The 27136-nt window shown below is 50.3% G+C and overlaps 2 protein-coding genes across 2 annotated transcripts; one reads left to right on the forward strand and one right to left on the reverse strand.

The window, feature by feature from the left end:
• The first annotated feature begins 894 nt into the window (after positions 1–894).
• On the forward strand, positions 895–26503 carry LOC142889901 (voltage-dependent calcium channel subunit alpha-2/delta-4-like). The gene is made up of 39 exons (XM_076028577.1): positions 895–2339; positions 4467–4548; positions 6220–6336; positions 6468–6527; positions 6703–6865; positions 7014–7145; positions 7511–7571; positions 8135–8285; positions 8835–8909; positions 9114–9203; positions 9322–9435; positions 9609–9687; positions 9845–9978; positions 10159–10176; positions 10929–11006; positions 11125–11205; positions 11280–11354; positions 11480–11566; positions 11727–11798; positions 12101–12162; positions 12353–12420; positions 12522–12567; positions 12714–12811; positions 12935–13025; positions 13365–13457; positions 13545–13666; positions 13765–13833; positions 21064–21125; positions 22314–22328; positions 22648–22692; positions 22778–22840; positions 23809–23879; positions 24064–24139; positions 24242–24294; positions 24373–24428; positions 25058–25175; positions 25422–25576; positions 25760–25830; positions 26402–26503. Exons 1-39 carry the CDS (start codon positions 2254–2256, stop codon positions 26501–26503), a joined length of 3291 nt encoding a protein of 1096 aa, XP_075884692.1. The 5' UTR covers positions 895–2253.
• LOC142890043 (uncharacterized) lies at positions 14057–20511 on the reverse strand. Its single transcript, XM_076028793.1, has 4 exons — positions 20227–20511; positions 17243–17367; positions 16472–17158; positions 14057–15690 (listed from the first exon to the last, which is right to left on the reverse strand). The coding sequence occupies exons 2-4, from the start codon at positions 17286–17288 to the stop codon at positions 15197–15199; spliced, it is 1227 nt and encodes a 408-aa protein (XP_075884908.1). The 5' UTR covers positions 17289–17367; positions 20227–20511; the 3' UTR covers positions 14057–15196.
• Positions 26504–27136: the final 633 nt, after the last annotated feature.

The raw sequence follows: 27136 nt of genomic DNA on the forward strand, positions 1-27136 counted from the left end.
GTGTAGACACACTGTGGCCGTGACAAGCCAAGACCACCAAAACGCCGCCCGACCCCCCCCCACCCCACACCCGACCCCCACCCCACAACAACACCCGTCCTCCTCCTCCATCCCAGCTCGACGTGACTCTGATTTCCTGCACAAAGACAGATGGCCTGGACCAACGCTGAGCCGCAACAGCAGAAGAAGAAGCACCAGCAGCAGCGGCACCACCAGCAGCACCACCAGCAGCAGCAGCAGCAGCAGTGTTCCATGGTCCAGACCTTCTTCTCACCGTGTTGTGGTTCTGCTCCAGGCCGCTGCCCTCCGTCCCTCTGGGCTCTCAGCGGCTGATCTGCACCGGAGGAGTGAAGTGGTCATCCATCTGGAGCCCTCCCGCATCTTCTCCCCCTCCCCCGTTCCTCCTCCACCTCCTCCTGTCTAATTGGATGGCCGGGCCTCTCTGCCAGGTTACCTGGTAACCCACCGACACGCTGATGTCACCGCTCTCCATAACGAGCAGCGAGTGGCTCACTGCCGCTGCTGTCTTTTGTCAATAATACATGCTGGGAGGTTCACAGGAGATGAGATCAGCGGACCAGGAGGCCTGTTGGGAAATCAGGCCGAGGACTTGCTCGCTCAGCGTGCATCATCACGCCATCTTCTACACGGAGGAGCCGGGCTGACTCCACTGGCCCAGAAATGTATAATAATAACAATAATCATCATCATCATCATCATCATCATCATGATCATAAAAACAGGATTATTTATGACATGTAACCTGAGAGGATGACATTTGTGAATACGAGCCAAGTTTTATTTACACTTGTCCTCAAGAACATTTCAATTCAATGCTACTGCACTATTGCGACACTTTACGACTCTTTATTTTGGCGATGCTGTGTGTGTGTGTGTGTGCGCGTGTGTGTGCGTGTGTGTGTTGAACCACTAGAGGGAGGTGTTATGTCACTATAGCTGCTGCCTCCTGACTGCCACAACCAGGTTGTCGTGTGGGATGATCCATGGATGGAGGCGTCAAAATAGAATCAGACAGACTGCAGCGGAGCGCCCCCTACAGTTTTAATGTCGGAGTCGGTGAAGACCAGGCGAGCCGACGGTAAGGTTGGAGAGATTATCAGCCGAAGAAGAACCTGATGGAACTTCTTCACTGCTGGTGGGGCTTTGTTGAAATATTCAACTGCAACGTTTCCTTCCTGGAATCCACAGGTCCAGGTTCAGGTCCAGGTAAAGATCCAGGTCCAGGTTAGATTCCAGATCCAGGTCCAGGTCCAGGTTCAGGCCCAGTAGCAGTTCCTGGTCTATGTCCTGCTCCTGGTCCAGGTCTCCAGCAAATTGATGACCCTGTAGCAGCTTTGACACTAATTTCTTCTCATTAGATTAAAGCCTGACACAATCTGCTGCTCGGCGTGGACTCCATGTGCGCATGTGTGTGTGTGTGTGTGTGTGTGTGTGTGTGTGTGTGTGTGTGTGTGTGTGTGTGTGTGTGTGTGAGACGTCATTGGGGTTTCTCGTCCCACAATCTGCTCTGATTGGTCGTCTGAGGGTCCGTCTCCTCCAGAATTTGCTCTAATCCCCCCTGGATAAAACTGGAGCTCTGGGCCAATCCCCTGCTCCGATCCCTCCCTCTCCTCCTGTGTGGGGCGGAGGGAGGGCTTAATCCAAGTGGATTACGTCGCAAATTGGGTGAGAGTGGCAGAGAGGCTGCAGACAGACTGCAACGACAACAAAAAAAGCCCAACAACCACAGCCCTGCTGCAGCCTGCAGTGTGTCCTTCCCCCCTGGGTAGGTGAGGTGGAGGAGCTGACCCACTTCTTGGTCCTGGAGGAACCTGGAAGAACCTGGAGGGACCTGACAGAACCTGAGGGAATTTAAAGGAAACTGGAGCAGGTGTGAGTGGAGGGAGGGGCAGGACTTCAGGTGACGTTGATTTCTTCTGAGTCTCTGAGGAGAACCTCTCCGGGTGGTTCCTGCTGGACAACGTGGTGGAAGCATCTCCAGTAGGTTTCCTGAGGGAGGACGAGCGGCGGAAACAAGAAGAAGGATGCCGGCGGCAGGATCCGGAGCTCCTCATCCTCCTCTTCCTCCTCGCCCTCTTACCGTGACCTGCGCCCTCTCCGCTCTCGCATCATCATGAGGAACCTCCTCCAGGTCCTGCCCAGTGCTCAGAGCCGTCTCCTGAAGACTTTGTGAAGGAAGAACCCCGCCGGTTGAGTTTCTCCTGCGAGCGAGGCTCCAGAGTGGCCGGCAGGATGAAGGCCAGGAGGCTCCTGGGGATTCTGGGATTGGTTTTCCTGTGGATTACAGCTCAGGCTCAGATGAAGATCCCACCAGAGACGTAAGTTCCCTCCATCAGCTGTGCACCTGCTGCCTCAGTTTATAATATCGCGTAGCTCTTAGCTTGTAGCTTAAGCACAGGAACATGGTTCTTTTTTATTATTGTTGTGAATGTTCTATCTTCGTTTATTTTCATTCATTATACTTGAATACATCCGTAAACAATAACAAAACACAAACGCGCACACATTTGATGGAGGTGCAGGAAAGTAGCTAGACAAAACAATAATAGGCTATTAGCCTCTGCCTAAAGTGTTGCGTTAGCTTTTTTTGTGCTGCAAAAAAAATCTCAAATTCTTTGCCTGCTAAAATCCAAATCAGCAACTTTGCTAGCATGGCTGCAAAAGCAGATGTTTTCAGTCATCAGATTAGCACCTACATAACCACATTAGCTCACCTGCTAAAAAAAAAATCCTTCGCTCACCTGCTGAATAATCGCGTTAGCTTTCCTGCCAAACAAACTCAGGTTTCTCACCACATTTAGATTAGCTTACAAGCTACACAATAGCATCCTTCGTGACCAAATTAGCCTGCTGGCAAAGAATGTATTGGGAATCAAATTAGCTCGACTGATACACAAACTCATTAGCTCAACCCTTGGCCTCCTTACAAAAGACAAATTACAGAGCAAATCCCACAGCTTCTTGCCCCATTAGACGTTTAATGTTTTTGCAGACAAAATATTTGACAGTCATTTCTAGCCTTCAGCGCTTGCTAGATTCTAAGCTTTCATCAAACAGACGGTTTTTTACAGTTGCTTGGGATAATTTAGAGCCTCGCTTGCTTGGGATTCCCCAGAGCACTTCCCAAGATTCCCGGGAGGAAACTGCGGGCAGCTGACAAGCGAGCTCCCTTGGGATCTTGGCTAATGCAGGCGCAATTCTGCTGTTTAACGAAACAAAAACAAAAAAACACGTTTCCAGCGTTGCACAATGCTGCTTTCCATCCCAGCGTAACAGCGGTGATTATAACGACCTTCCGACAAAAACAGCAAAGAATCTGAGCTGAAACAGTTTCAACGCAGTAAGCTAACAAGCTAGCTCGGCTACTCAAAGGTCGGCTTCAGGCTGTCAATGCGTATAACAGCGACGAGATCTTCAGCATCAGCAGAAATTTCTCAACATTAATAAACCAAACATCTCGCTGTTGAAGAGAAAACTACTGTTCCCAGAATCCTCTCCTGGTGTGACAGTCAGTCTCAACCCACATGATCCACCCCCTGCCGTTGCCCTCCTGCCTTTGCCGGTCACTGTGTCAATGGGTCACAAGTGCCCCCGGGTGGCTCGTTCCCTGCTAATCTGCCTGAGGAAACCGTTCGTCACTTTGGCGCTTGGCGTGATCGTGGTTGTCGCGTTTTAGCCGTTACAACAGGTCGAACTAGGAAGTCCCAGGTTGGACCTCCACTGAGGATCCTCCTGGCCTTCATTTCCAGCACTATTTTTGTAGTAGTTTGGGTTCTGTGTTCCATATCCAGGAGTTCTTCTTCCACTCCCTGGTTTCCCCCTTCCAGCCAGAAGGCTCAGAGCTTGGCCAGGTCTGTCAGTTCCTGGTTCCTCTGCCACGGGAATCTGCAGCGGTTCCACCACTGTGAGAGGACTGTAGCTTCACTCATTTACAGCAAACCCGACCCCATTTGTTGCTGACAGGTGTGTGTGTGTGTGTGTGTGTGTGTGTGCGTGTGTGTGTGTGTGTGTGTGTGTGTGTGTGTGTGTGTGTTCAGGCACCTGTGTCTCTGTGTGTGACCCAGATGAAGGGCAGATTATCTGAATCTCTGTCGCCGGTGTCACTTTCAACAACCCAACATTTTTTTTTTCTCTCACGGATAACTTTATCATCAGGAAATTTCAACAAAAATTCTGGTCATAGAAACAGACAGAAGCAGGGGGAAAAAATGAGTGCCAACGAGGAAGAAGGATGCAGCACTGTGAGAATGCGACCTGTAGATGGCGCCGTTCCAATCTGATCTTGGTCAGATTTTTATTTTTATTTTTTTTAATTTATTCTGAAGCGATGGGCTGTTTGTCGTGTCAGATGACAGGCGTCTGGTAAAAGGTCAGGTTAGGTCAGGTCAGTGATCCCAGCATGCACTTGGGGTTCTCCACTGAGGCCGTCTGCTTTGTCTTCCCAGGGTGCAGCAGTGGGCGTCGGTCTTCTCCGTCCAGCTCCGGGACCTGACCGTCAAGTACTCGGGTTCTCTGCTGCTGCAGAAGGTAAAAGCAGGAGCTCTGGCTGCACACACACACACACACACACACACACACACACACACACACACGCACACACACAGACACACACAAACAGACACACACAGGGATCACGGTAATGCCCAGATTGAGGGCCGAGCCTCTTTGCGGGCGTCTGGATTTGTGGCTGTTCTGATTTTAGACATTTCATCCATTTATCACATGACAGATTTGCAGCCGTCACCGACTGCAGGGACTCAGCGGGCCAGAGAACCGCCCGTACCGCATTGAGCGAAGCTCAATCAGAGTGTAGCGACAATTTCAAATAACGGCGAGCAGAGCCTAGAACCGGGCCACACTGTGGTCGTCATGGACGCCACTGTCACCACCATTCGCATTGGTTGGCTAACATCGGCATTAGCGTTGTTGGCAAACACTGCCATTAGCATTGTTGGCACACACTGCCATTAGCATTGCTTGGCACACGCTGCCATTAGCATTGTTGGCAAATGCTGCCATTAGCATTGGTTGGCTAACACCGCCATTAGCATTGTTGGCACACACCGCCATTAGCATTGGTTGGCTAACACTGCCATTGGCATTGTTGGCAAACACTGCCATTAGCGTTGTTGGCACACACTGCCATTAGCATTGGTTGGCTAACACCGCCATTAGCATTGTTGGCTAACACTGCCATTAGCATTGTTGGCAAACACTGCCATTAGCATTGGTTGGCAAACGCTGCCATTGGCTAACGGTGCTTCCGGACTTCCCTTGGACTAATCACATTCGCTGTCCAACCTAATGGAGCCAACCAGAGTGTAAACAAACAGAACGACTCCTCGCTCCACTTCCTCATCCAGAGAAAGTGACCTGATTACCTCCCAGAGCCTCGCTGCGTGAAAGACACACACACATACACAGACAAACACACACACACACACACACACACACACACACACACACACACATACACACACACACACACAGCGAGAGATGCCAGTATAATCTGTCCCAAACTAACCAATCTGCCAGCAGCATTAGTTTCAATTACTCTGTGAGAAAAAAAACCCTCTGATCAGACAAAGCCGATCCGACCGTCCAGATTGAAGAAAAAACACAAGATTAAAAAAAACAGCGAACTGAGTTTATGATGCAAAAACTCAATATTCTTTAATTGTAACAGAACCATGCAAAAAAAAAAAAAAAAAGGACACACTGCATGAAAAAAAAACAGCCACGATGATGATGATTGGTGCGTCAGGGATCATTTAAATCTCAGCTTCTCCTAGTGGCCACTGGCAGTACTGCAAGCTGAGCTCTTCCAAAAAGTCGTCAATATTTATTCATTTATTTATTTTTAAAAAAAGAGGAACCAGTTGTACCCTGTACCTCGAACTAGACTGAACTAGGCTTTTAAGATACTTTTATACTTGTTTTTATTGATTTGAGATTTTTGTGGGTGATCCAGAAGTTTTGCCAAATCAATCAATCACTCAATCAATCAATCAATAAATCAATCCATCTATCAATCTATCAACCAATTAACTTTTATTCAGAGAGCGCTGGATCAAACCCAGAGGCGTCTCGCAGCTCTCGGTACAGCAAGAGAGGAAACCCCCTAACCCAGCCACGCCCCCTCACATCAGCCGGTGACGAGTTGTGTTTTCTTCTTCTTCCTCCTGTCCGCCCGGCCAGAAACTGAAAGACGTGGAGTCCATCGTGAAGATCGAGGAGCTGAAGGGAGCCGAGCTGGTGAAGGACTACTCCGACGAGATCGAGCGCATGCTGGGGAGCAAGATGAAGTCGGTGAAGGTGAGGAGGAGCGGGAGGAGGAGGAGGGGGAGGAAGAGAGGGAGGTGGAACGTTCGGCTGGAGGCGGAGTCATCAAAGAGAAGTAATGCTGTCTTCTTCTTTTCCTCCTCCTCCTCCTCCTCCTCCTGTAGCGATTGGCTGAGGCTGCCGAGGACGCTGATCTTTACCATGACTACAACGCCACCATGGAGGTCAGTCACGCTTCTTCTTCTTCTTCTTCTTCTAATAGTTGTTGGCTGAGAAGTCAATTGAAATGGAAGCTGCAGAGAGTTTGTCATAAACAGTATATAAACAGTTTGCTCAGTCTGCCATCAGTCATTTTTTTTCCCATTGGATGACTGAAACCGCACCCCCCCCCCGACCCAGTTTGACTACTACAACGCCATGCTGATCAACACGGCGGACGAGGACGGCAACAGCCCTGAGCTGGGCGGAGACTTCCTGCTGGAGGAGAACGAGCACTTTAACAAGATGCCTGTCAACACGCAGCAGAGCGACGTGCAGGTGCCCACCAACGTCTACAACAAAGGTCAGAGGTCACAACCCCGCCACCACCACCACCAGCAGCACCACCGCTGCCGGTTCCTCTGCCACTGACGACTGTGTGTGTGTGTGTGTGTGTGTGTGTGTGTGTGTGTGTGTGTGTGTGTGTGTGTGTGTGTGTGTTGTGCCGGCAGACCCAAACATCCTCAATGCCATTTACAACTCGGAGGCACTGAACGACGTCTTCATGAGCAACTTCCTGAAGGACCCCACACTCACATGGCAGTACTTTGGCAGCTCCACGGGCTTCTTCAGGATCTACCCAGGTGGGAGGCTCTGAAAACACACACACACACACACACACACACACACACACATGTCCCAAACAGGCTTCAGATTAATAATGTTGCACACGATCAACACAAATTATTGCACATAAAGATTCACAATCCATGTCCGAGTTCAAGCTGGGTGTGTTAACATGATATTTGCTGTGTGACTTATCGCATCTGAATCTGAATATTTTGTATTTTTGAGGATGAAATATTGTGAATATTTTTATTTCAATTAATTATTTATATATATATTTTTTTTATATAATTGTATTTTATATAGATTATTATATAGAAACAAATGATATAAATAAGAAAAAAAAATAACACCTTGTCCTCACCCGCCGTCTCTCCCTCAGGTATCAAGTGGACTCCGGACTCCAACGGCGTGGCAGCGTTCGACTGTCGCAACAGGAACTGGTGAGTTGAGTCGCCTGCTGCTGCTGCTGCTGCTGCTGCTGCTGCTGCTCGCCTCCCAGAGTCAAATGATAGAAATCCTCCCATCTTTCAGTCGCATCAGAATAAGGTTTTATTTTTATTATTTTGTTATTGAATCGAATCGTCCGATCGTTCAACTCTCAGCAGTTTTTGTAGGGTGTAACGGCAGCCTTCGGCCAGCGTGAGGCGCCGTCCTCAGCCAGCCCTGGTGGCGGCTGCGAAGAGAATAATCCACACACACACACACACACACACACACACACACACACACACACACACATAGTGCCATATGTGGCTGCTCAGGCCGAGCGGCAGATGTCCCTGAACGCCTCGTCACGCCAGCTGAGCCCAAAGGGCCGCCGTTGCTGTCGCCGCCATCTGCAGTCAGGAAGTGGGACTGCAGCATTTTGAAAAAAATACAGATGAATTCAAACCATTAGTACATTTTCAAATTAAGTCAGTCAGTGAGCTCCCATTGACTGCTGTGGTTGACAAGATGCCCGCCCCCCTGACCTGGCCCCTCCCCCTCCCCCATCTGGCTGCAGGTACATCCAGGCGGCGACGTCTCCCAAGGACATCATCATCATGGTGGACATCAGCGGCAGCATGAAGGGCCTGAAGATGACCATCGCCAAGCACACCATCAACACCATCCTGGACACGCTGGGCGAGAACGACTTCGTCAACGTCATCGCTGTGAGGACACACACCTGCTTTTTGTTATTTCAGAACACCTAGAATTCATTTGGAGGATATAAAAAAAAAGTCAGACTGGAAACAGCGACGTCAATGGCAGCAGTGAATATTATCAAATAAACACACAGACGGACAGCATGTAGGGAGCAGAACCTGACTTTGACTGAGGCTCCTGGCCCTGGAGCAAGAGCTGGGCCTTGACCTGGTTGTGGTCATGGCTCTGGTCCTCACCATGATACTGGTCCTGGACTCTACTCCTGGTCCTGCTCTTTGTCAGGATATTGACCCTGATTCTAGTCCTGGTCCTGGTCGTTGCCATGATACTGATCCTGACTCTAGTCCTGGTCCTGGCTCTATTCCTGGTCCTGGTCTTTGCCATGATACTGATCCTGGCTCTAGTCCTGGTCCTTGTCCTAGCCTTTGCCATGATACTGGTCCGGGGTCTGGTCCTGGGCCTGGTCCTGATCCAGGTCCTAGTCTTTGCCATGATACTGACCTCGGTTCTAGTCCTTGTCCTGGTCCTAACTCTCTTCCTGGTCCTGTGTGCAGTACACTGACTATGTCCGCTACGTGGAGCCCTGCTTCAGGGGGACTCTGGTCCAGGCGGACTTGGACAACCGGGAGGTAAGACCATCAACTGCTGCACCACTGACCCTGTGTAAACGTTGCCAAGACATAAACACACAAACTCAATGTGGGAGCTCCACCAACAAAAGGCTAAATATGCTGCTTCTTGGACTTGTAGAGCGGTTTCTGGCTCTCCACCAGATTCTCACTGTGTGTGTGTGTGTGTGTGTGTGTGTGTGTGTGTGTGTGTGTGTGTGTCAGCACTTCAAGCTGCTGGTGGACGAGCTCCATGTCAAAGGAGAAGCCAAGATCAAGAACGCCATGAAGGAGTCCTTCAAGATCCTTAACGAGGTCCGTCCCTCTTCACACTGAGACACTCAGACACTAAAACACTGGACTCTGAGTTGATCTGACGGTGTGTGTGTGTGTGTGTGTGTGTGTGTGTGTGTGTGTGTGTGTGTGCATACAGGCCAGGCTCAAAGGCCAGGGCAGCATGTGTAACCAGGCCATCATGCTGATCACAGATGGAGCCATGGAGGACTTTGAGTCGGTGTTCGAGGAGTTCAACTGGCCGGAGCGGCGGGTGAGAAACCTGAAGGACCGGGATTCTCTCGGCATAGTGATACGTACAGAAAGTAGTCCCCTCCTCCTGAGTCTACCGAGTGCCGTCCCTGACTGCCACAGCAGTCGTTAAAAGTTGCTGTGAATGTGAATCAGTTAAATAAATCAGTCATGGGCCACGTGTTTGACCTTCAGGTGCGAGTCTTCACCTACCTGATCGGCCGAGAGATGACCTTCGCCCAGAACACCAAGTGGATCGCCTGCAACAACAAAGGTTTGCCGTCTGTGTGTGTGTGTGTGTGTGTGTGTGTGTGTGTGTGTGTGTGTGTGTGTGTGTGTGTGTGTGTGTGTGTGTGTGTGTGTGTGTGTGTGTGTAGGCGAGTGTGTGTGTCCGCACTGACAGACGTTGCGTTGCGTTTGTGCGTTCTCAGGCTACTACACACACATCTCCACCCTGGCCGACGTGCAGGAGAACGTCATGGAGTACCTGCACGTGCTCAGCAGGCCGATGGTCATCAACCACGATCACGACATCATCTGGACCGAGGCCTACATGGACACAGTGGTGAGGCCGCAACCCGGGCCAAGTCGCAGAGGGAGGAAGGGATTGGGGGCTGTGCGCTGTTTCATTTGTGGTGAACTGCTCCTTTACATCATCTTCATCGCTGTCTTCATCATCATTGCGGTCTCCATCTGTCTGCTTCCTTCCTTCGTTCCTGCTCATTGGTCCTCCGTCACCCGGCAGCTTCCCAACACCAAAGAGGTATAAGAAAAAAAAATGTTTTAAGCAACTGATGGTTATACTTTATGATGGTTGTACTTTATCTTTATTTCAACATCAAATTACCTTAAGTGGAAATTATGTCATGGTTTAAAAAAAACAAAAAACATATAAAATCATCAGTAACTGTGTAGTTTCTGTTCAAATGACCTTGAAACAAAAAAGTGCAAAGAACTGAAGACTCACTGAAGGCTTTGGACACCCTGTAGTTGGACTCCGCCCACCATCACCGCTTGCACCTATTGGAAGCCTAGAGCTGCTGCCGACTTGCTCCGCTGGCTGGCAGGGAAAATGATCTGATTGGCCCGTTAAAAAACCCCCCAAAAAAACATAAAGGTTCTGTCCAATCACCTTTATTCAAAAGTTTTTTTAAATTATGATAAATAATTATATTATAATCTGTAATTATTAATTATATTTGTTTATTAATGTTTTCATAATCATAATTTCATAATCATTCATAATTATTAATAAGAATAGATCATTATTTTGTTGTATAAAAATATAAACCTGCTGCACCCGGTTGACTCCTAGCCAAATATTTCAGTTAGCGTGTCTGGTACTTCTCGTCCTGTCCAGCAGGTGGAGATAATGAGCGGACAGATGCAAAACCTGACAGGGAAAAAAAACCAAACAAACACCACAACACTAACCTCAGTTTGTTGACGTGCCAATGCTAATGCTAACAGTGGCCAGTGTCTGCAGCTCTGACCCGTCCTGTGTTTCTGTGGCAGCTCTTCACCACCAAAGCTCAGAGTCTGCTGCTCATGACTTCCGTGGCCATGCCCGTCTTCAGCAAGAAGAAGGAGACGGTAGGCTCGGCCTCAAGCTCCGCCTGTAACACCTCTGTGCGTGTGTGTGTGTGTGTGTGTGTGTGTGTGTGTGACCCCTATTCTCACAGACGTGTGCATGTTGTGCCCGTCTCCCCAGCTGTCCCATGGCATCCTGCTGGGCGTGGTCGGCTCCGACATCCCGCTGATGGAGGTGATGAAGCTGGCACCCAGATACATGGTGAGTCCCAAAACACACACACACACACACCATCAGACTTTCACAATAAAAGCCCACTTCCTGTCTCCTCGCAGCTCGGCGCCCACGGCTACGCCTTCCTTGTCAACAACAACGGCTACATCCTAGCGCACCCTGACCTCCGACCTCTGGTGCGCTCTGACGCTCACTCTCTAGTGCAGGCGGCAAAATTTCAGTACACTCTTACACAAACACACACACACACACACACACACACACACACACAGTGTAACAGTGTGTCTTTCCTGTGCTGCAGTACAAAGATGGAAAGAAACTGAAGCCGAAGCCAAACTACAACAGTGTGGATCTGTCTGAGGTGGAGTGGGAGGACACAGAGGAGGAGGTAACACACATACACACACACACTCTCTCTCTCCATCTCTCTCTCTCTCTCCATCTCTCTCTCTTTCTCCATCTCTCTCTCTCACTCTCTCTCTCTCTCTCTCTCTCTCGCGAGTATTTCCAGCTCAGACTTGTTTTTTTTCTCGCTTTGCTGTATGCAGCTGAGGACGGCTATGGTGAAGGGACAGACAGGCAGCCTCAGCCTGAATGTCAGAGGGTCTGCAGACAAAGCAGTGAGTGTCACACTTAAACAAACATCCAGTTATCTATATATAATTATGTAATAGTAATTAGCTTTAGTAGCTGTCAGAAAGTGTTCAGAAAATAGTGCCTGTAGTTTCCTTCCAGGTCAGCAGATGGCAGTAGTGCACAGGGGAAGGACTTCCCCTGATTGGTTGTTATTTGACTGACAGCAGTTGCGGCAAAACGACCCCGATGTGTTCTGACAGTCAGTTGCGGGCTAGTTGCGGGCTAGTTGCAGGCTAGTTGCGGGCTAGCTGCTAAGCTAACGACGTCACTCCCTCTCTCCCAACAGAAACGGCCCCTGTTCCTGGTCAACGAGTACTTCCACACCAACATCGATGACACTCCCTTCAGGTAGGTCAGCTGGTCATCTTCCAGAATGTTAAAACAAACTCTTTTGGGTTAGGATTTTGTTTTTTGTACACTGGTCAATCAACCAGCTAGATGATAAGAAAAAAAAGGTCTAGCTGGTCCAGTGTAGCAGGTGCAGCTTAGGGCAGAGTTCTCTCAGCGACCTTCTCACCAGCATCCCCCTCCCTCACAGCTTCGGCATGGTGCTGACCAAAGGTCACGGGAAGCTGATGTTCACAGGAAACGTGTCTGTGGAAGAAGGTCGGTGTACCCACAATTCCTTGCTGCGCTGCCAATTGCAGAATGTAAAAAAATATATATTTTACTGGAATTAAATAAAATGCCTGTGTGTCCGGCTGCAGGGCTGCACGACCTCACCTCCCCCGACCTCTTCATCGCCTCCGAGTGGTACGTAGGTGTAAGGACAGGAAGCTCGCAATGAAATTGTTGAACCTTGAAATTGCTTGATGGTCCAGAGGAGGAAGATGCCGGAATCAGCTGCTGGTTCCCAGCATGCCTCAGGGCGGTGGTCTCACGAGTCTGTGTCTCCTCAGGACCTACTGCGAGACCGACATCGACCCGAGTCACAGGAAGTACTCGCAGCTGCAGGCCGCCATCCGCTACCTGCTGGGCAAGGAGCCCGACCTGGAGTGTAAAAAAACACACACACACACACACACACACACACACACACAACTGACAACACAATTTCAACATTTTTGTGCACTTTGCATGAATTGAAACCACTGACTCCGCCCCCGTATTGGTTGCCCAGGCGACGAGCTGTTGCTGCAGCAGTTGCTGTTTGACGCCGTGGTGACGGCGCCGCTGGAGGCCTACTGGAATGCCCTGATGCTCAACGACCGGTGAGAGTCTCGTCTAACACATACACATGATGAATGAATGAATGAATGAATGAATGAATGAAGGCTTCATTTAAATAAAAACCATGTGTGCACACTAGTGCTCTACCCACCCTACTTCTTTCCTGTACCTGAATGCACTATGTTTGTACCGCTGTTTGAACCACAAAAGGGCTTCACCCTAAACACACAGAAATGCACACACACGCACTTTTACACGACACCCGACAGACATCCCGACTCCTGAAGTCACACGGTTCAGAGGTTTGGCTGTGTGACACTGCTCAGCTATTGCTAACGGAGTCACCTGAACCTGTGCGTGCGTGTTGTGTGTGTGTCCAGGGTGGATCCCGGCGTGGAGACGGCCTTCCTCGGGACTCGCTCGGGCTTGATGAGGATCATCAGATACGCCGGTGTGGAGTCCAGAGTGGCTAAGTGAGACTCCAGACATGAATATTTACTCCTTCCTTCTTTTTTTTTTCCTTCAAAATAAAACATTAATAAACATCTCTGGCATGGCAGGAAGTTCCTGACTCCGGCCGACAAGGACAACCTGTTCACCATCGACCACTTCCCACTGTGGTACCGCCTGGCTGTGGAGAACACGGCCGGCAGCTTCTTCTACTACCCCGTGGTGGACAAAGGTCCGTCCGTGTGTCTGTCCGAACCGCCACTGGCCTAATGGCCTGGCCCGTCACATATCCCGCCCCCTGTCCCTGATTGGATGGCTGTCTCTCTGCAGGGGTGATGTTTGTGGTGGCCACGACGGCGGTGACGGTGACCTCGGAGGGCAGGACAGCCATGGCCGGAGGTCGGTGTCGCTCCTGTTGCTGTCGTTGTTTAGGATTTGTTGCTCCTTTTATTTTGTTCTGGCTTTTTATTTTATTTCTGTTTTGTTGATAAGTTGGAAAAAAGGGCAAATCAGTTCACGTCCACCTGTTTGTTTGTGTCTGTTTGTAAGAAGAAAAGAAAAAAAAACACACATTAGGTAAAATATAGTTTATTGATTGCAGCGTCGTGAACAGTCTTGAAAATTGATTTGATTGGATATGTTGTTTTTGGTTTATGTGCTTATCACACAGAAAAGTGGACAAATGAACAATAGTGCAAAAAGAAAGTTTGGTGCCTATTTTGACCAACGTCACAAACTGTCGGCTCGCATCTCGTTCTCTGACCCTTCAATATTTTTTTCTGGGCTGTTGTTGTTTTCTGCGTGTCCACTAGAGGGCATCGTAGCTCCACCACAGTGGTGTGCAACGCAGTCTGCAGCAGCGAAGCGAGCCACAGGTCCATCCGCTTAATGTGTGCGGGTTTTGGAATTAAGTCCCATGTGATGTCACAAAGGGGACTTATCACACCCCCAGTCAAGTGTTGGCTCCACCCTCTCGGACTGCGTTGGTTTTGTTGTTGTTGTTGTTGTTGTTTGGTTTCTTTGGTCCACTTCCAGATCAATGGAGTATGTGTGTGGGTGTGTGTGTGTGTTCTGGATGATTAATGGTGTTGGGCTTATCTAGCGGAGTCCAGGGTCTGAGAAAGAAAAAAGAAAATTATGAGGGACTTTTAATCTATCTGGGTGCTGCCCACTAGGGGGCAGCGTTTCTTCGTTGCTGTTGTTTGTTAGGTGGCTGCAGCTCCTCCAAGATCCTCAGTCAGGGATTCAAGTGGAGTCCCAACAGAACAGAGACAAACTGCACTTAAATCCTAATTGCACATTTAAACTCAGTGACTGGGATCAAATCTCACTCGATCAAACTCAAGTGAATAATCAAAGAGAAAGGAACCAGGTGGGTTGCTGCTGAAGGACACTGAGAAGACCACAAAACACGAGGATCGGGAAAAAAAGAACAACACGATCACTGGGATGAGAGACTGAAAGTCCTGCCTGCTGCTTCAGCTTGTGCTCGTCAGGCTGAGACGCTGAGGGACGGCGGCGGTGGACAGAGGGAGGGAAGTGGCTCAGGTCCGAGGAGGAGCCAGAAGAAACACCAGAGAGAGGTCAAGGTGCAGTAGAGTCTGACAGCAGCTTTGGAGAAGCTTCCACATGGGGATCATCCACACATGCGGATTCCATCAAAGGACCGGGACCTCGGGACCTCAGGACCGGGATCACAGGACCTCAGGGCCGGTACCAGGAAGAACCGCCCTCAGGCGTATCCTCGGGAAGGTCGTAGGGGTCAGAAGCTGCTGATCCGGTAGCCGTGCACCACGCCGCAGGCCTCCTTGGCCGGCGTATCAGCCGGCGAACTGGGACAGGATCCGGGCCCCTCCTCCTGGTCTGCCTCGGGCCCGGCCTCGGCCATCAGTGGCGGGCCACGGTTCTTCACCTGCCTTTGGTAGCGGGCCATCAGCGAGGCGTACACGCAGCCGTAGGTGGCCGCCACCACCATCATGACGCACACGGTGCCGCAGATGACGCCCGCCACAATCTGGGTGCCGTGGGCCCGCCGCACGCTGACGGGTCGGTACCGCTGTCGCACGCACTCCTCGCCAGTGCTTCCGATGCGGCCCGGCGGGCAGGGAGGTCGGGTGGCATAGCCGGTGCCGGTGGCGCCGCCCTCTCTGGCCGGGCTCTGCAGGCAGTAGCTGAACATCTCTGCAGGCACGGAGCGGATGTCCCGCCCCCTCAGGTCGGCGGGACGACTGCAGCGCACGGAGTCCACCTGTCCATCTGCATGGGGGGGTGGGACAGGGTGCGAGTGGGTGGCAGAGAAGAAGCAGGAAGTTGAGTTCTGCAACATACTTCAGCAAAGACACGGCAAAGATACTTGTTTGTGATTGGCCAATTACTCCTCACCCCCATCCCAAACCCACAGCCCATTTATTTCGATGTAGCTGCTCACCCAGCGCATACATAGAAAAGGTTTCTGGCTTTTGCATTATGCGGCCCACACAACGTGAGCACTTCACACAATGCCGCTTTAACTCCCGTGATACATCAGGACGCATCAGCCAATCAGACACAGCACATATGATGCCGTGATGTCACGCTGGGAATAATCTCTTCTGGTGATTTTCTAAGCCTTTTTCTTTGTAAAGACTAAAAGACCATGACTGTAAAAAAAAAAAAGAGAGATTTATTATGAATTTTGCGTTTCAGGTCAAAGGTCGTCTTGTCAGCCATTTTACTGGCATTTCTTTTTGTATTGTGGAAAAAAAACAAAACTCTTTTGGACCAGATGGGGTTTTGGCTGCAGTACCTCTAATTGGCACTGGGAAAGAATCACAGCACCGCCGTATTGCCAGTCAGGCTTTCAGTTCTTATAATAGATCCATGCTACGCCCTTAGTTCGTCAGAAAAATAATAAAATAACGTCCTGCAGTTAAACTCCGCCCACCCTCATCGCTTGCTGCCGCGTGGGGGCACCCTGATATCAGTCCAGTAACAGGAAGCCTCATTCAAGGCCCATGTTTTCTCGGTGGGATGCTTACGGCACGCCGACTCTGCTCACCTCGGTAGACCAACCACTCCATCCAGTGCTTGAAGCCCCTCAGCCTGCAGTCGCACTCCCAGTGGTTCCCCGCCAGTCGCAGCTGCTGCAGCGCCGCCAGGGGCTCAAAGGTTGCCCGGTCCAAGGTGGCCAGCCGGTTGGAGGCCAGGGACAACCAGGCCAGCCGGGGAAGCAGGTCCAGCAGACCCACAGGCAGCCACGGCAGACCGTTGGAGGCCAGGTCCAACACCCGGAGCCGCAACAGGCCCTTGAAGACCTCCTTGCTCAGGCCCACGCCCCCAGCTCCACCTCCAGCCACTTCCCGAAGGCCCCTTGTGCTGCTGTTGGGGTCAAAGGTCTCCAGGTGGCCTCCGAGGTCGTTGGAGGAGAGGTTGAGCCAGCGTAGGCTGCCCAGGCTGGAGAAAACTCCTGGCTGCAGGGTGGAGAGGAGGTTGTGGGACAGGTCCAGGAGCTCCAGGCTGCTGAGGTTGGACAGCTCTGCCGGGTCCAGGGAGGACAGGTTGTTCCGGGGGAGGCGGAGAACCAGGGAGTCCGGGTCCAGCAGGACCGCGATGGGTGTCAGGGAGAGGAGGCCCGCGGCAGAGCAGTCAGTGGCGTTACCATGGCAGGTGCAGGCGGTTGGGCAGGCCTGGACCGAGACCAGGAGTCCCAGCAGGACCAGCAGAACACCAGCCAGGCCTTCACAGCCTTGAATGAAAAGAACCAGAATCTTGGACCACCTGGATACCTCAGAGACACACAAGGTCACACAGCTGACGAGTCGTCACTCACCCAAACTCTCCAGATGTCCTCGTCCATGCTGGTCCAGGCTCTTCATGTCTGGCACATGGGTCCCACGGCAGGCGGGTTCAACCTCTCGTCTGACTTCCCTCCCAGGTCCTGCGGTGAGGAACGTCCTGAAAGGAGAAGAAGAAGAAGTAGAAGAAGAAGAAGAAGTTTTACCGGAGCAGTTTGTCACAGAAACATTAAAAACAAGGACCAATAGCTCACGACCGCAAGCAGCCGCAAACAACCAGACCAGCAAAACAGTGTTGGACCACTTCCTCTTCTTCTTCTTATTCATCTTCCTCTTCAGTTGGTGGAAGCAGCAGCAGCAGCAGCAGGTCTGCTGGAACATCAGATTCCACAAAGCTCCAAACGTTACCTTCAGCTTGGACCTTCACAGTGCAAAAATGGAGCTCAGCCTCATTCTTCTCCCCAACCAGCCACCACAGGAGGTCCGCCCATGGCTCCGCCCCTCATCAATTGGTATGCCCTCCCCTCGGTGGTGGTTGCGGTGGCGGCGGCGGAGGATAATCCCTCTCCAGCCGAGGTCCGGATTTACTTTTGCTCTCTTTCAGCTCGGTCTTCATCTAGTACATCAAGAGATCTGCTGGAGGCCCCGACATCTGCTTGCTCCGGGGATCCGCCACCACAGCGACCTCTTCCACCCCCCCCCCCCCCCACCACCACCACCACCACCACCGCCGCCGCTAAGAGTGCAACCGCGTGTGTGAGATTAAGAGTTCTGCCCCCCCTCGCCGATTGAACAACGTCAACAGCTTAAGACTCATCTGCTGCAGGCCGGACCGACGCTGCGCTCGTCCTCAATCCCTGCTGCTTCTGCTGGCCCTGTGTGGAGAACCCAGCGAGAGCCTCCTGCCCGATGAAGACAAATAATAAAAGAAAAAAATAATCCTTTTCAAAGGGGAAAAAAATGAAGCTTTTCCAACGCCCACTTGAATTTCAGCCGGAGACGCAGCATCAGCACTCGTCGTATCAGAACAAATCCTCCGCCCCCCTCCCCCCCCCCCGACTATTCTTTCACTTTCCTCACGCTATCTTGCAGTGCTTTGGGAGACTTTGAACAGTCAGCAGCGGCTCGGGGGCGTCGAAATCTGCCTCTCTCTTCAGAAGCTTCGCCCGCAGGTTTTCCTTTTGTCCGGCCGCTCCTTCTTTTTGTGCTGCGGCCACAAAGAAGGTGCGTGAGACAGGAAGTGGCCTTCGGGCCGCGGCTGGCAGGAGAGAAGGAGAGAGAGAGAGAGAGAGAGACGGGCTGGACGTCGGGCCGGGGAGGCTAAAATGGCAGACCTCTGGGAGAGAGAGAGGAGTGGGGGTGGAGGGGTCAAAGTTCGGAGAACGCCCCCTAGTGTTGACACGTGGCAGTGATCCGGGAGGCACTGAGGCCACAGTAGTGAATGCTAAGCTAGCTAAATCAGACACCAGTAATAATGATTATCATCATTATCATCACCGGAACTGGATTTCCACGCTGGCTGATGCCCTTCCTGTCAGCTGACCTAAACTCTGAGGAAGTTAGGCTTGTTGTTGTCGTTGTTGTTTTTATGATGCAACTGACTGCACCGACTGAACACATCTGGATGGCCGTTGCGACCAATGAGAAGTCAGCAGCTGCAGCTCAAGGATGCTGATTGGCAGAGCGTGACCTCTGACCTCTGACCTGTGGGGGCCTTGTGATAGTCACAGCGACAGATGGAGGCCGAACTCCCTTTATCACTGAGCCAAACAGAAAGAATTGAACGGAACCTGCGTCAGGGATTGGCAGCACCACCTTAGGACATGCCGCGCCCCCCTCGCCTCCACCCCTCCACCCCTCCTCCCCTCTCTCCCTCTTCCTTACACTCCTTGCACACTCTAGCTTGTACCTGCGAGCGTGTGCGATGGGCGAGGCGTCGCCTCCAGTTTGTCAGCCGGCGCCGCTCCTCTACTCGCTCGGCCGCCTCCCTCCCTCCCTACCTCTCCTCGTCACCGTCGCAGTCTGGAGGTGCAGGCTGTCACGTCCAGCTAGACTCAAAGCTGGAGCGCTGCTACTTCAGGATGATGTTAGCATTTAGCTTTAAGATCCTGCGGCCACTAGGTGGGGGAGTATGGGGCGCTGGGGTTTCATTGGACCGGTTTGAGCGTGACGTCCAATCACGTTCATGTTTTTGAGGTCTTTTTTCCAAAAAACAAATCTACCAAATTTTTAAACTACTGAACCTGGTTATTGAGGTTTTAATTCTTCCCTGAACTGTGCAGTTGGAGGTCATTCGCTGACCCCACTCCCTCAACACACACACACACAGGCCAACTCCTACACACTCTCTTTGCTGGTTCCTACTGAAGAAGAAGAAGATGAAGAAGAAGGAGAAGGAGAAGAAGAAGAAGAAGAAGAAGAAGAAGAAGAGTCCTTCAGTTTCTACTCGGTGAGAAGAAGTCATCTTCTTCTGTTGGTTTCACGCTCCACAAACTATCCTCCTCAAAATTCTACCAGCCCTCTGTGATGTCACTGGGGCGCCTCTGACTGGTTGGTGACCACGCCCCTAGTCAGGTGTGGGCTAAGCTGAAGGCTTTTGACCTCCTTCGAAAATGTGCAGAAGTCCCCATCGAAGCGTCAACTGGCTGCAAACAGAGGGCTAATGACGGACACTGCCGGAGGGTGGGGAGCTGAAAGTGGGCGGAGTCTCCCGATCTTCAAAGGTCTGAGCTGCAGGTCACGATAATGGAAGGATGCAGTTTGGAACACCGTCACACGTCCACGCGTCCACACACACACACACACACACACACACACACACACACACACACACACACACACACACACACACACACACACAAAACTGATCATCAGCGTGGTCAGGTGGACAGGGAGACCAGGACCAATCAGCTGAAAGCTGCAGGACTGTAGACAAGACGCAAGTTTGAGTTATAGAGCGTGCACACGCACGCGCGCGCGCACACACACACACACACACACACACACACACCACGCTCACCATCGGCTGCTCCAGCCTCCAAACAGCAGCAGTGTCTTCTCCTCCCGCAGCCTGCAGCTCCTCCGTCCTCTGATCCACCACCTGAACCGGGTGGCACCCTTCCAGAACCAGAACCAGAACCAGAGACGGAAAGGGAGAAGCCCAGTTTTTGTTGTTGTTTCGCTTCTTCGTTAATTCCGGATCAAACGCTGCTCGTCCTGCTGCTGCTGCTGCTGCTGCTGCTGCTGCTGCTGCTCATCGCTGCTCACTGAGCTCTGATCGTCTCAGAGCGCCGTGCGAGCAGACACACACACACTCACACTCACACACTCTCCGACTGAGGATGAGCATGCTGATGTGTGTTTTAGAGAGAGAGGGAGGGAGGGAGGGAGAGCATAGGAAGCCACACGCTGCTGTTGCGTGCGTGCGTGCGTGCGTGCGTGCGTGCGTGCGTGTGCATTAAAGCAGAGTCTGACAGAAATAGTAACAGCAGAGTGTTGCAGCTGCAGGCTGATCTCTGAATGAATGAGCTCACTGAAGAGAGTGACTCTTTGGTCACACACACACACACACACACACACACACACACACACACACACACACACTTTCTCTCACTCACTCTCTCACACACACACACACACACAGTAGTGATATGTTGTTTTGCAACTGAGCCGGTTCAAAGAGCCGGTTCCTTAAAGTGAACAAGTCAGTTCCACTGTGTAGTCAGATGATGATGATGATGATGCTGATTATGATGATGATGATGATGATGATGATATCTTTGTCACCCGGCCTCAACACACACACAGGATGGCTTAGTTTGTAACCTGTGTGTGTGTGTGTGTGTTCTATTTTTAGCCATTGGCCTGCAGTTCTCCTTGGACTGGTTTGAGAAAAGGTTCTGGGCCATCGCCAAGCAGGTGAGTCTGGGAGACCACACACACACACACACACACACACACACACACGCACACACACACGTGGTCTCACATGCATGAAACATCAGCAACAGACTCATAAACATATTTAAATCAAAGTGGAAACTGTGCCCTAAGTTCCAAGGTTTTTTTAACCAATAAAACTTTGGCGGCATCACCGACTAATCCTCAAAGGTTAAAGGTCGGTGTTTTAATTTCGCGCCAGGTCCAGCCCATTAGCGGTGGTCATTAAGCCTCTTTGATTAAAGGAGGACAAGTGTGTGTGAGTGTGTGTGAGGATCCAGGAGCTCCTGCAGACTTCCTTCACATTTCCTCCCATCACCGACTTCCAAACTGTCCCCAATGCTCGTGGTTGGCTCTGCTCTGGCGCCCTCTTCAGGATGGACCGTGGTTTCCTTTGTTTTTGTTTTTTGCATCTATTCGCTCATTAAATAGAAGGCAAACTTTTTTTTTACGCTCTCACTATTTTTGTTTAGAAGCCCTGCCTGATTGCACTGCAGAGGCTTAGTGCTGTCTCACTCTCATCTCTTTCACACACACACACACACACACACACACACACACACACACACACACGTCGACCTTGCAAAGGTCTCCTGCAGCTCGGCAACACGTTGCTGCAGCTGATGCTGCAGATGTCCCGTGGAGGTGGAAGTATTAATAACTGGAGCTGACAGCTGCAGCCGCCAGGCCGGCAACATTCATCAACCCGTGACACGGAGTCATGTGACCTGGCAGCGGTCAACATGTGCATCCTGTCGCCGAGCCTAAATTCTTCTTCATCAATGTCACGTTTTTTTTGTTTATTTATTTACCTTTTTGTGAAGAAGAAAAACAGGTCTTAGTTTGCTTAGTCATAAAAATCCAGTTGCGCCACTAGGTGGTGCTACTCACAGTCACAGTCTGGTATTACGTTCACACAACTAGACTAACGGATTGTTCATATTTACTAATGTTAATATTTGCTATACATTAGTGATGCGCACCCGTTGTTTATAGGTACACGACTGTTAGCAGCGCTACTAATAACTTGAACTAGCTTATAAATAGTGTTAGACTTTATATTGAAGTTGTGTGTGTATCATCATCATGTAATTCATTCTAGAGATATTAACATGGCTCTCTCTCTCTCTCTCTCTCTCTCTCCCTCTTTCTGCGGATCTACTTCAGCCCAGTGACACTGATGTAAGTATGCTACCATGCTATCTAACGTTGCCGCTGTTGTTGCAGCAACGTTAGCATCATTAGCATCGCTAGGAGGCTCCGATTTTTTTTTTAAGAAAGTAAACTTTTTTTTTGATAACTGACCGCCCTGAACGTGGTGATGATGTCCCCAATCAGCCACCAGGGGGAGACAGCTTTTATACAGGTTTAGATTATATAATTGGTATCAATGAGCAAAGCTTCCGTCTGGGTGTTTAAACCAGAAAACTGTAAAGAGCCTGCAGGTAATACAGATGATCCTCTCTCTCTCTCTCTCTCTCTCTCTCTCTCTCTCTTTCAGTGTTCCAACGTGGAGGGAGTTTGTCCTCTCAGCTGCGAGAGCGCCGTAAGTATCTGACTTGCTTGCCAGAGTGACAGCGGTGCTTGGCTGCTCAACTTCCTGTTTTGCTTTTTTCCAACTTCCTGTCCAGGACCTGAACTGCTTCCTGGTGGACAACAACGGCTTCATCCTGCTGTCCAAGGACAGGAACGAGGTGGGATGTGGTTTCGGCTCTCCGGACGCTGCAGGGCATAAAAAGCTGCTTTGTTTGTTTGTCGAGAGCAGCAGCAGCAACAGCAGCAGTAGCAGCAGCAAGGGGGGGGAATATGGTCGCTGCTTCACCTGCTGACCTCATCAGAGGGTAGGCGGAGCTTAAGCCCTATGGCACAGCTGGAGTTTAATTACACCGTGAAATTCGGCCTCTGTGACCTTGAAACCAACGGATTAAAGGGACACAATATATATTTACGTAAGGACAGAAAATTATTTATTTATTTATTTATTTACTTACTAACGTGTCTTCTTATCTATTGGTTGGCTAATTTCCTGCCATGTAACATCAGAGTTCTCGGGCCGTTCACCTGTTGAACCAGCAGCCCTTCTGGGAGAAGAAAAAGGCAAGACAGGAATGCCTTTCGAGAGTCAGAAAACTAGATCCTGGATCTCTGGAGGTCACTTCCTGTTGGAGGTGTCACAGCAGGAAGCAGCGAGGTCCTACTGCTGCTGCCAAACTGCAGTAGCAGATCCTGAACAGCAGGGGGCGGCAGTCATAGCGCTTACAGCTGCAGGCAGGAGAAGCTAAGGGAGATGGAGAGAGAGGAGCCCAGTGTGTGTGTGTGTGTGTGTGTGTGTGTGTGTGTGTGTGTGTGTGTGTGTGTGTGTGTTGTCCATCTCACAGCTGCTCGTTAGTTTGGGATTAACTCAGCCTGTCAGGATATTAGTGAGGGTTAATCCAGAGTCCGTCCTGCTGACACACACACACACACACACACACACACACACACACACACACGCACTTAATTAAAAGGCTCGGTGTTGGTGTGGGTCCTGTAACATCTGGACAGCTGTGCAGTGAGCGCTGGACGACTGTTGTCGTTGTCTTTGTTGTTGTTGCGTTAACTTGTCGCTCAGTGCTTCACCACCGTCATTAGTAATTATAATCAAATGTTTTGAACTCCACAGGTGGGACGTTTCTTCGGTGAGGTGGACGGTTCCGTCATGGCGTCACTCATCAAGATGGGAATGTACAAAAAGTATGACGAACTCCACTGAAAATCTGCACACTTCCTGCTGTCTGTCGCACACTTCCTGTTGCCTGTGGCACACTTCCTGTTGCCTGTTGCACACTTCCTGTTGCGCTCTTCCTTCTGCCAGTTGCACATCTCCATCCTACTTCCATCCCTGTTGCACACTTGCAGTAACTTGTCCCATCCACAGGGTGTCGCTGTTTGACTACCAGGCCATGTGTAAGAACAGCCACCATCATGCCAGCAGTGCTCGTCCACTGCTCAATGTGAGTCTGGTGGTCATGGTTACACACACACACACACACACAATGCTTCCGACCTCTAGGTGGCAGCGGTTGGCTTTACCTGCAGCTGCTCTCTGTTTTCAGCCCTTCTATGGTCTGGTGGCTGTGCTCCGATGGTTCTTCTACAACACCATCATGTGAGTGCTCAGGGCGAAACCTGACTTCCTGTTTGAAGAGTCGGGGTCAAGCCTGACTTCCTCTTTGTCTCTGGCCAGGTTCCTGCTGGAATTTAACCTATGCGGTCTCTGGCACTCAGACTACTTTGTGGACGGTAAGAAGCTCCGGCTCACTTGAGACTTTTTCATTTTCCTTTGAGGACAAACCGTGGGGTTGTAGTGCCACCGTCAGGATGGTGGCTGTACAGCCTGAACACATGAGATGCTTTGTTTGTTTCTTCATCACTGCACTGTGTCTATTTCTGTCTCACCATGACCTCATCATCATCATCACTTTCACCATCATCACCTTCATCTTCATCATCATCTTCATCATTATCACCACCATTATCATCACCATCGCCATCATCATCGCCACCATCACCATTATCATCTTCTTCTTCATCATCATCATCATCACCACCACCACCACCAACATGATTGTCATCATCAATGCCATCACCATCATCATCATCATCATCTTCTTCATTATCATTGTCATTATCACCATTTTTATCATCTTCTTCTTCTTCCTATTCTTCATCATCATCATCATCATCATCATCATCATCACCACCATCACCCTCATCAGCCAAGGCTGGCTATCACACATGTGAGTGCATGCATGTGTGTGTGTTTCTTATGGACACAGATGACACAATGCTGTTTTCTAAGCTTTTATCCATGCACCTGACTCATTGTCACACTGTGTGCGTGTGTGTGTGTGTGTGTGTGTGTGTCTCAGCTCACAAGCAGAAGAAGGTGGAGGCCATGGTGCCCTGCGACACGTCCTACCCCGGCTTCATGTACGACCCGTCAGTCAGAGAAGCAAACAGCCTCATCAAGTGTGGCCGCTGCCAGAAGTACGACACACACACACACACACACACACACACACACACACACACAATCAATCAATCAATCCATAAAGACAAACTACCACCCTCAGCATGAAAACTGAGGAAGAGAGAGAGAGAGAGAGAGAGAGAGAGAGAGAGAGTGTGTGAGTGTGTGTGTGTGTGTGTGTGTGTGTGTGTGTGTGTGTGTGTGTGTGTGTGTGTATGTGTGCCGCTGTCGCGGTACCTCACGCTGCTCTCTGATTGGCTCAGGATGTTCGTGGTGCAGCAGGTCCCGGACAGTAACCTGGTCCTGGTGGTGACCCAGGCCGACTGCGACTGCTCGCGCCAGTACGGACCCATCCCGCTGCAGCCTAAGGAGATCAAATATATCCTCAGCCTCTGGCGCCCCCTGCTGTCCACCATGTGTAGCCTCACATACACACACACACACACACACACACGGTGAACCTTCTTGTGTCCTCGGTCTTCCCAATACACGCATTTTTACTCAGAAGGAGGTTTACTCCCACTGAACTGACTCTGCGCGGTTGTTGTGTTGTTGTGCCAGCATTGTGTTTTCCCTAACAACAGTGAACATAACGCCACAGTCAAGTGCAACAGGATGAAGTCCCAGAAGGTGCGGCGACGCCCAGAGTCGTGCCACTCCTACCACCCGAAGGTGAGCCCCTCCATTCCAAGCCCCCACACCAACTCCAATATGGCCGCCCCCATCTGCTTGAACATTGTTGCTCTGCCAGCCCAGACACCGAAAAAGTTTTTTTTTTAACTTTCGCATTAGAAGGCGCATGGAGCATGGAGCATGTAGCATGTAGCATGTAGCACTTCACACCACACAGCTGTGACTCCGGACGCATTGGCCAACCAGAACGAGCCCGAGACACAGCAGTATGTACGACGCAGTGACATCACGTTGGGAATTAAAATTTAAAACTCTTCTGGTGACTTTCTGGCCTTTATAAAGATTAAAGATTAAAAGACCACGACCGAAAAATCTGCAATAGAAAGATTTGCTATGAGCTACGTTTCAGGTCACAGTCATCCTGTTAGCTGTTTTAGAGGCGTTTGTTTTTGTATTGCAGTCAATGGGGGGGAATCGGCGCAGCGCCCTATTGCCAGTACACTGTGCAGTTCTTTATATTATTTTTGTTATAATACATCCATACTTCACTGGAAATTGCTGAACATTTATTTTTTTGTTTTTTTGTTTGTTTGTTTTAATCTCGCCTCAGGAAAACGCGAAGGACTGCGGCGGAGCGGCGACCATCTTCCTGTCGCGCGCCCTCCTCATTGCCTCTCTTCTCAGGGTGGCGCTCTTCCATGACTGGACGTAGGAGCAGACGAGCAGCCAATTTAGGACAGTAGGGGCGGCGTGACTTCCTGTCCGCCACAGACGACAGGAAGTCTTCTCCTCTCCTCCTGCACCATCCAAGGGCTTCTCTCACGGGACTCAGCAGGGATTTCACCGGCTGAGAAACGGACAATGAACCGCTGCTGGGGCTGCTGCTGCTCACGGACTGATGTGAAACAGCGACGCCCCTGGACAAATGTTGCCATTACATTTTTTGATTTTTTTTTTTTAAATTTATTTATTTTTTAGCTTTTTGATAAAGAAATATTGTAGACTGCATTATATATAATAAAAAAAGAAAGAAAAGTTTTAAGGGAGAAACAGTCAAAGGAGTCACAGTGGCCAAATATCAACATCAAAAACTTAATATCTGATGTGTTGAGTTTTTATCTGCTTCTATTAGTCCAACATTGAGGCCATGTTTGGTGAGTTATGATGCTCTGAAATAAACCAAGTCGGATTTAAGATGTGAATTCAACCAACCCAACAAGGCTTCTTCAAAAAAGTCTTTAGAAAAACACTGTTATTTTGCATTGATGGGTTGGTTAAATTGATAAGATTGGCAGCGTCATGCACTCCCTGCACACTCAATGGCGAGTTCCATTTCAACACCTGT

Source organism: Nelusetta ayraudi, unplaced genomic scaffold, assembly GCF_046127955.1.
Source record: "Nelusetta ayraudi isolate G7.1 ecotype Tasmania unplaced genomic scaffold, CSIRO-AGI_Nayr_v1 ptg000026l, whole genome shotgun sequence".
NCBI lineage: Eukaryota > Metazoa > Chordata > Actinopteri > Tetraodontiformes > Monacanthidae > Nelusetta > Nelusetta ayraudi.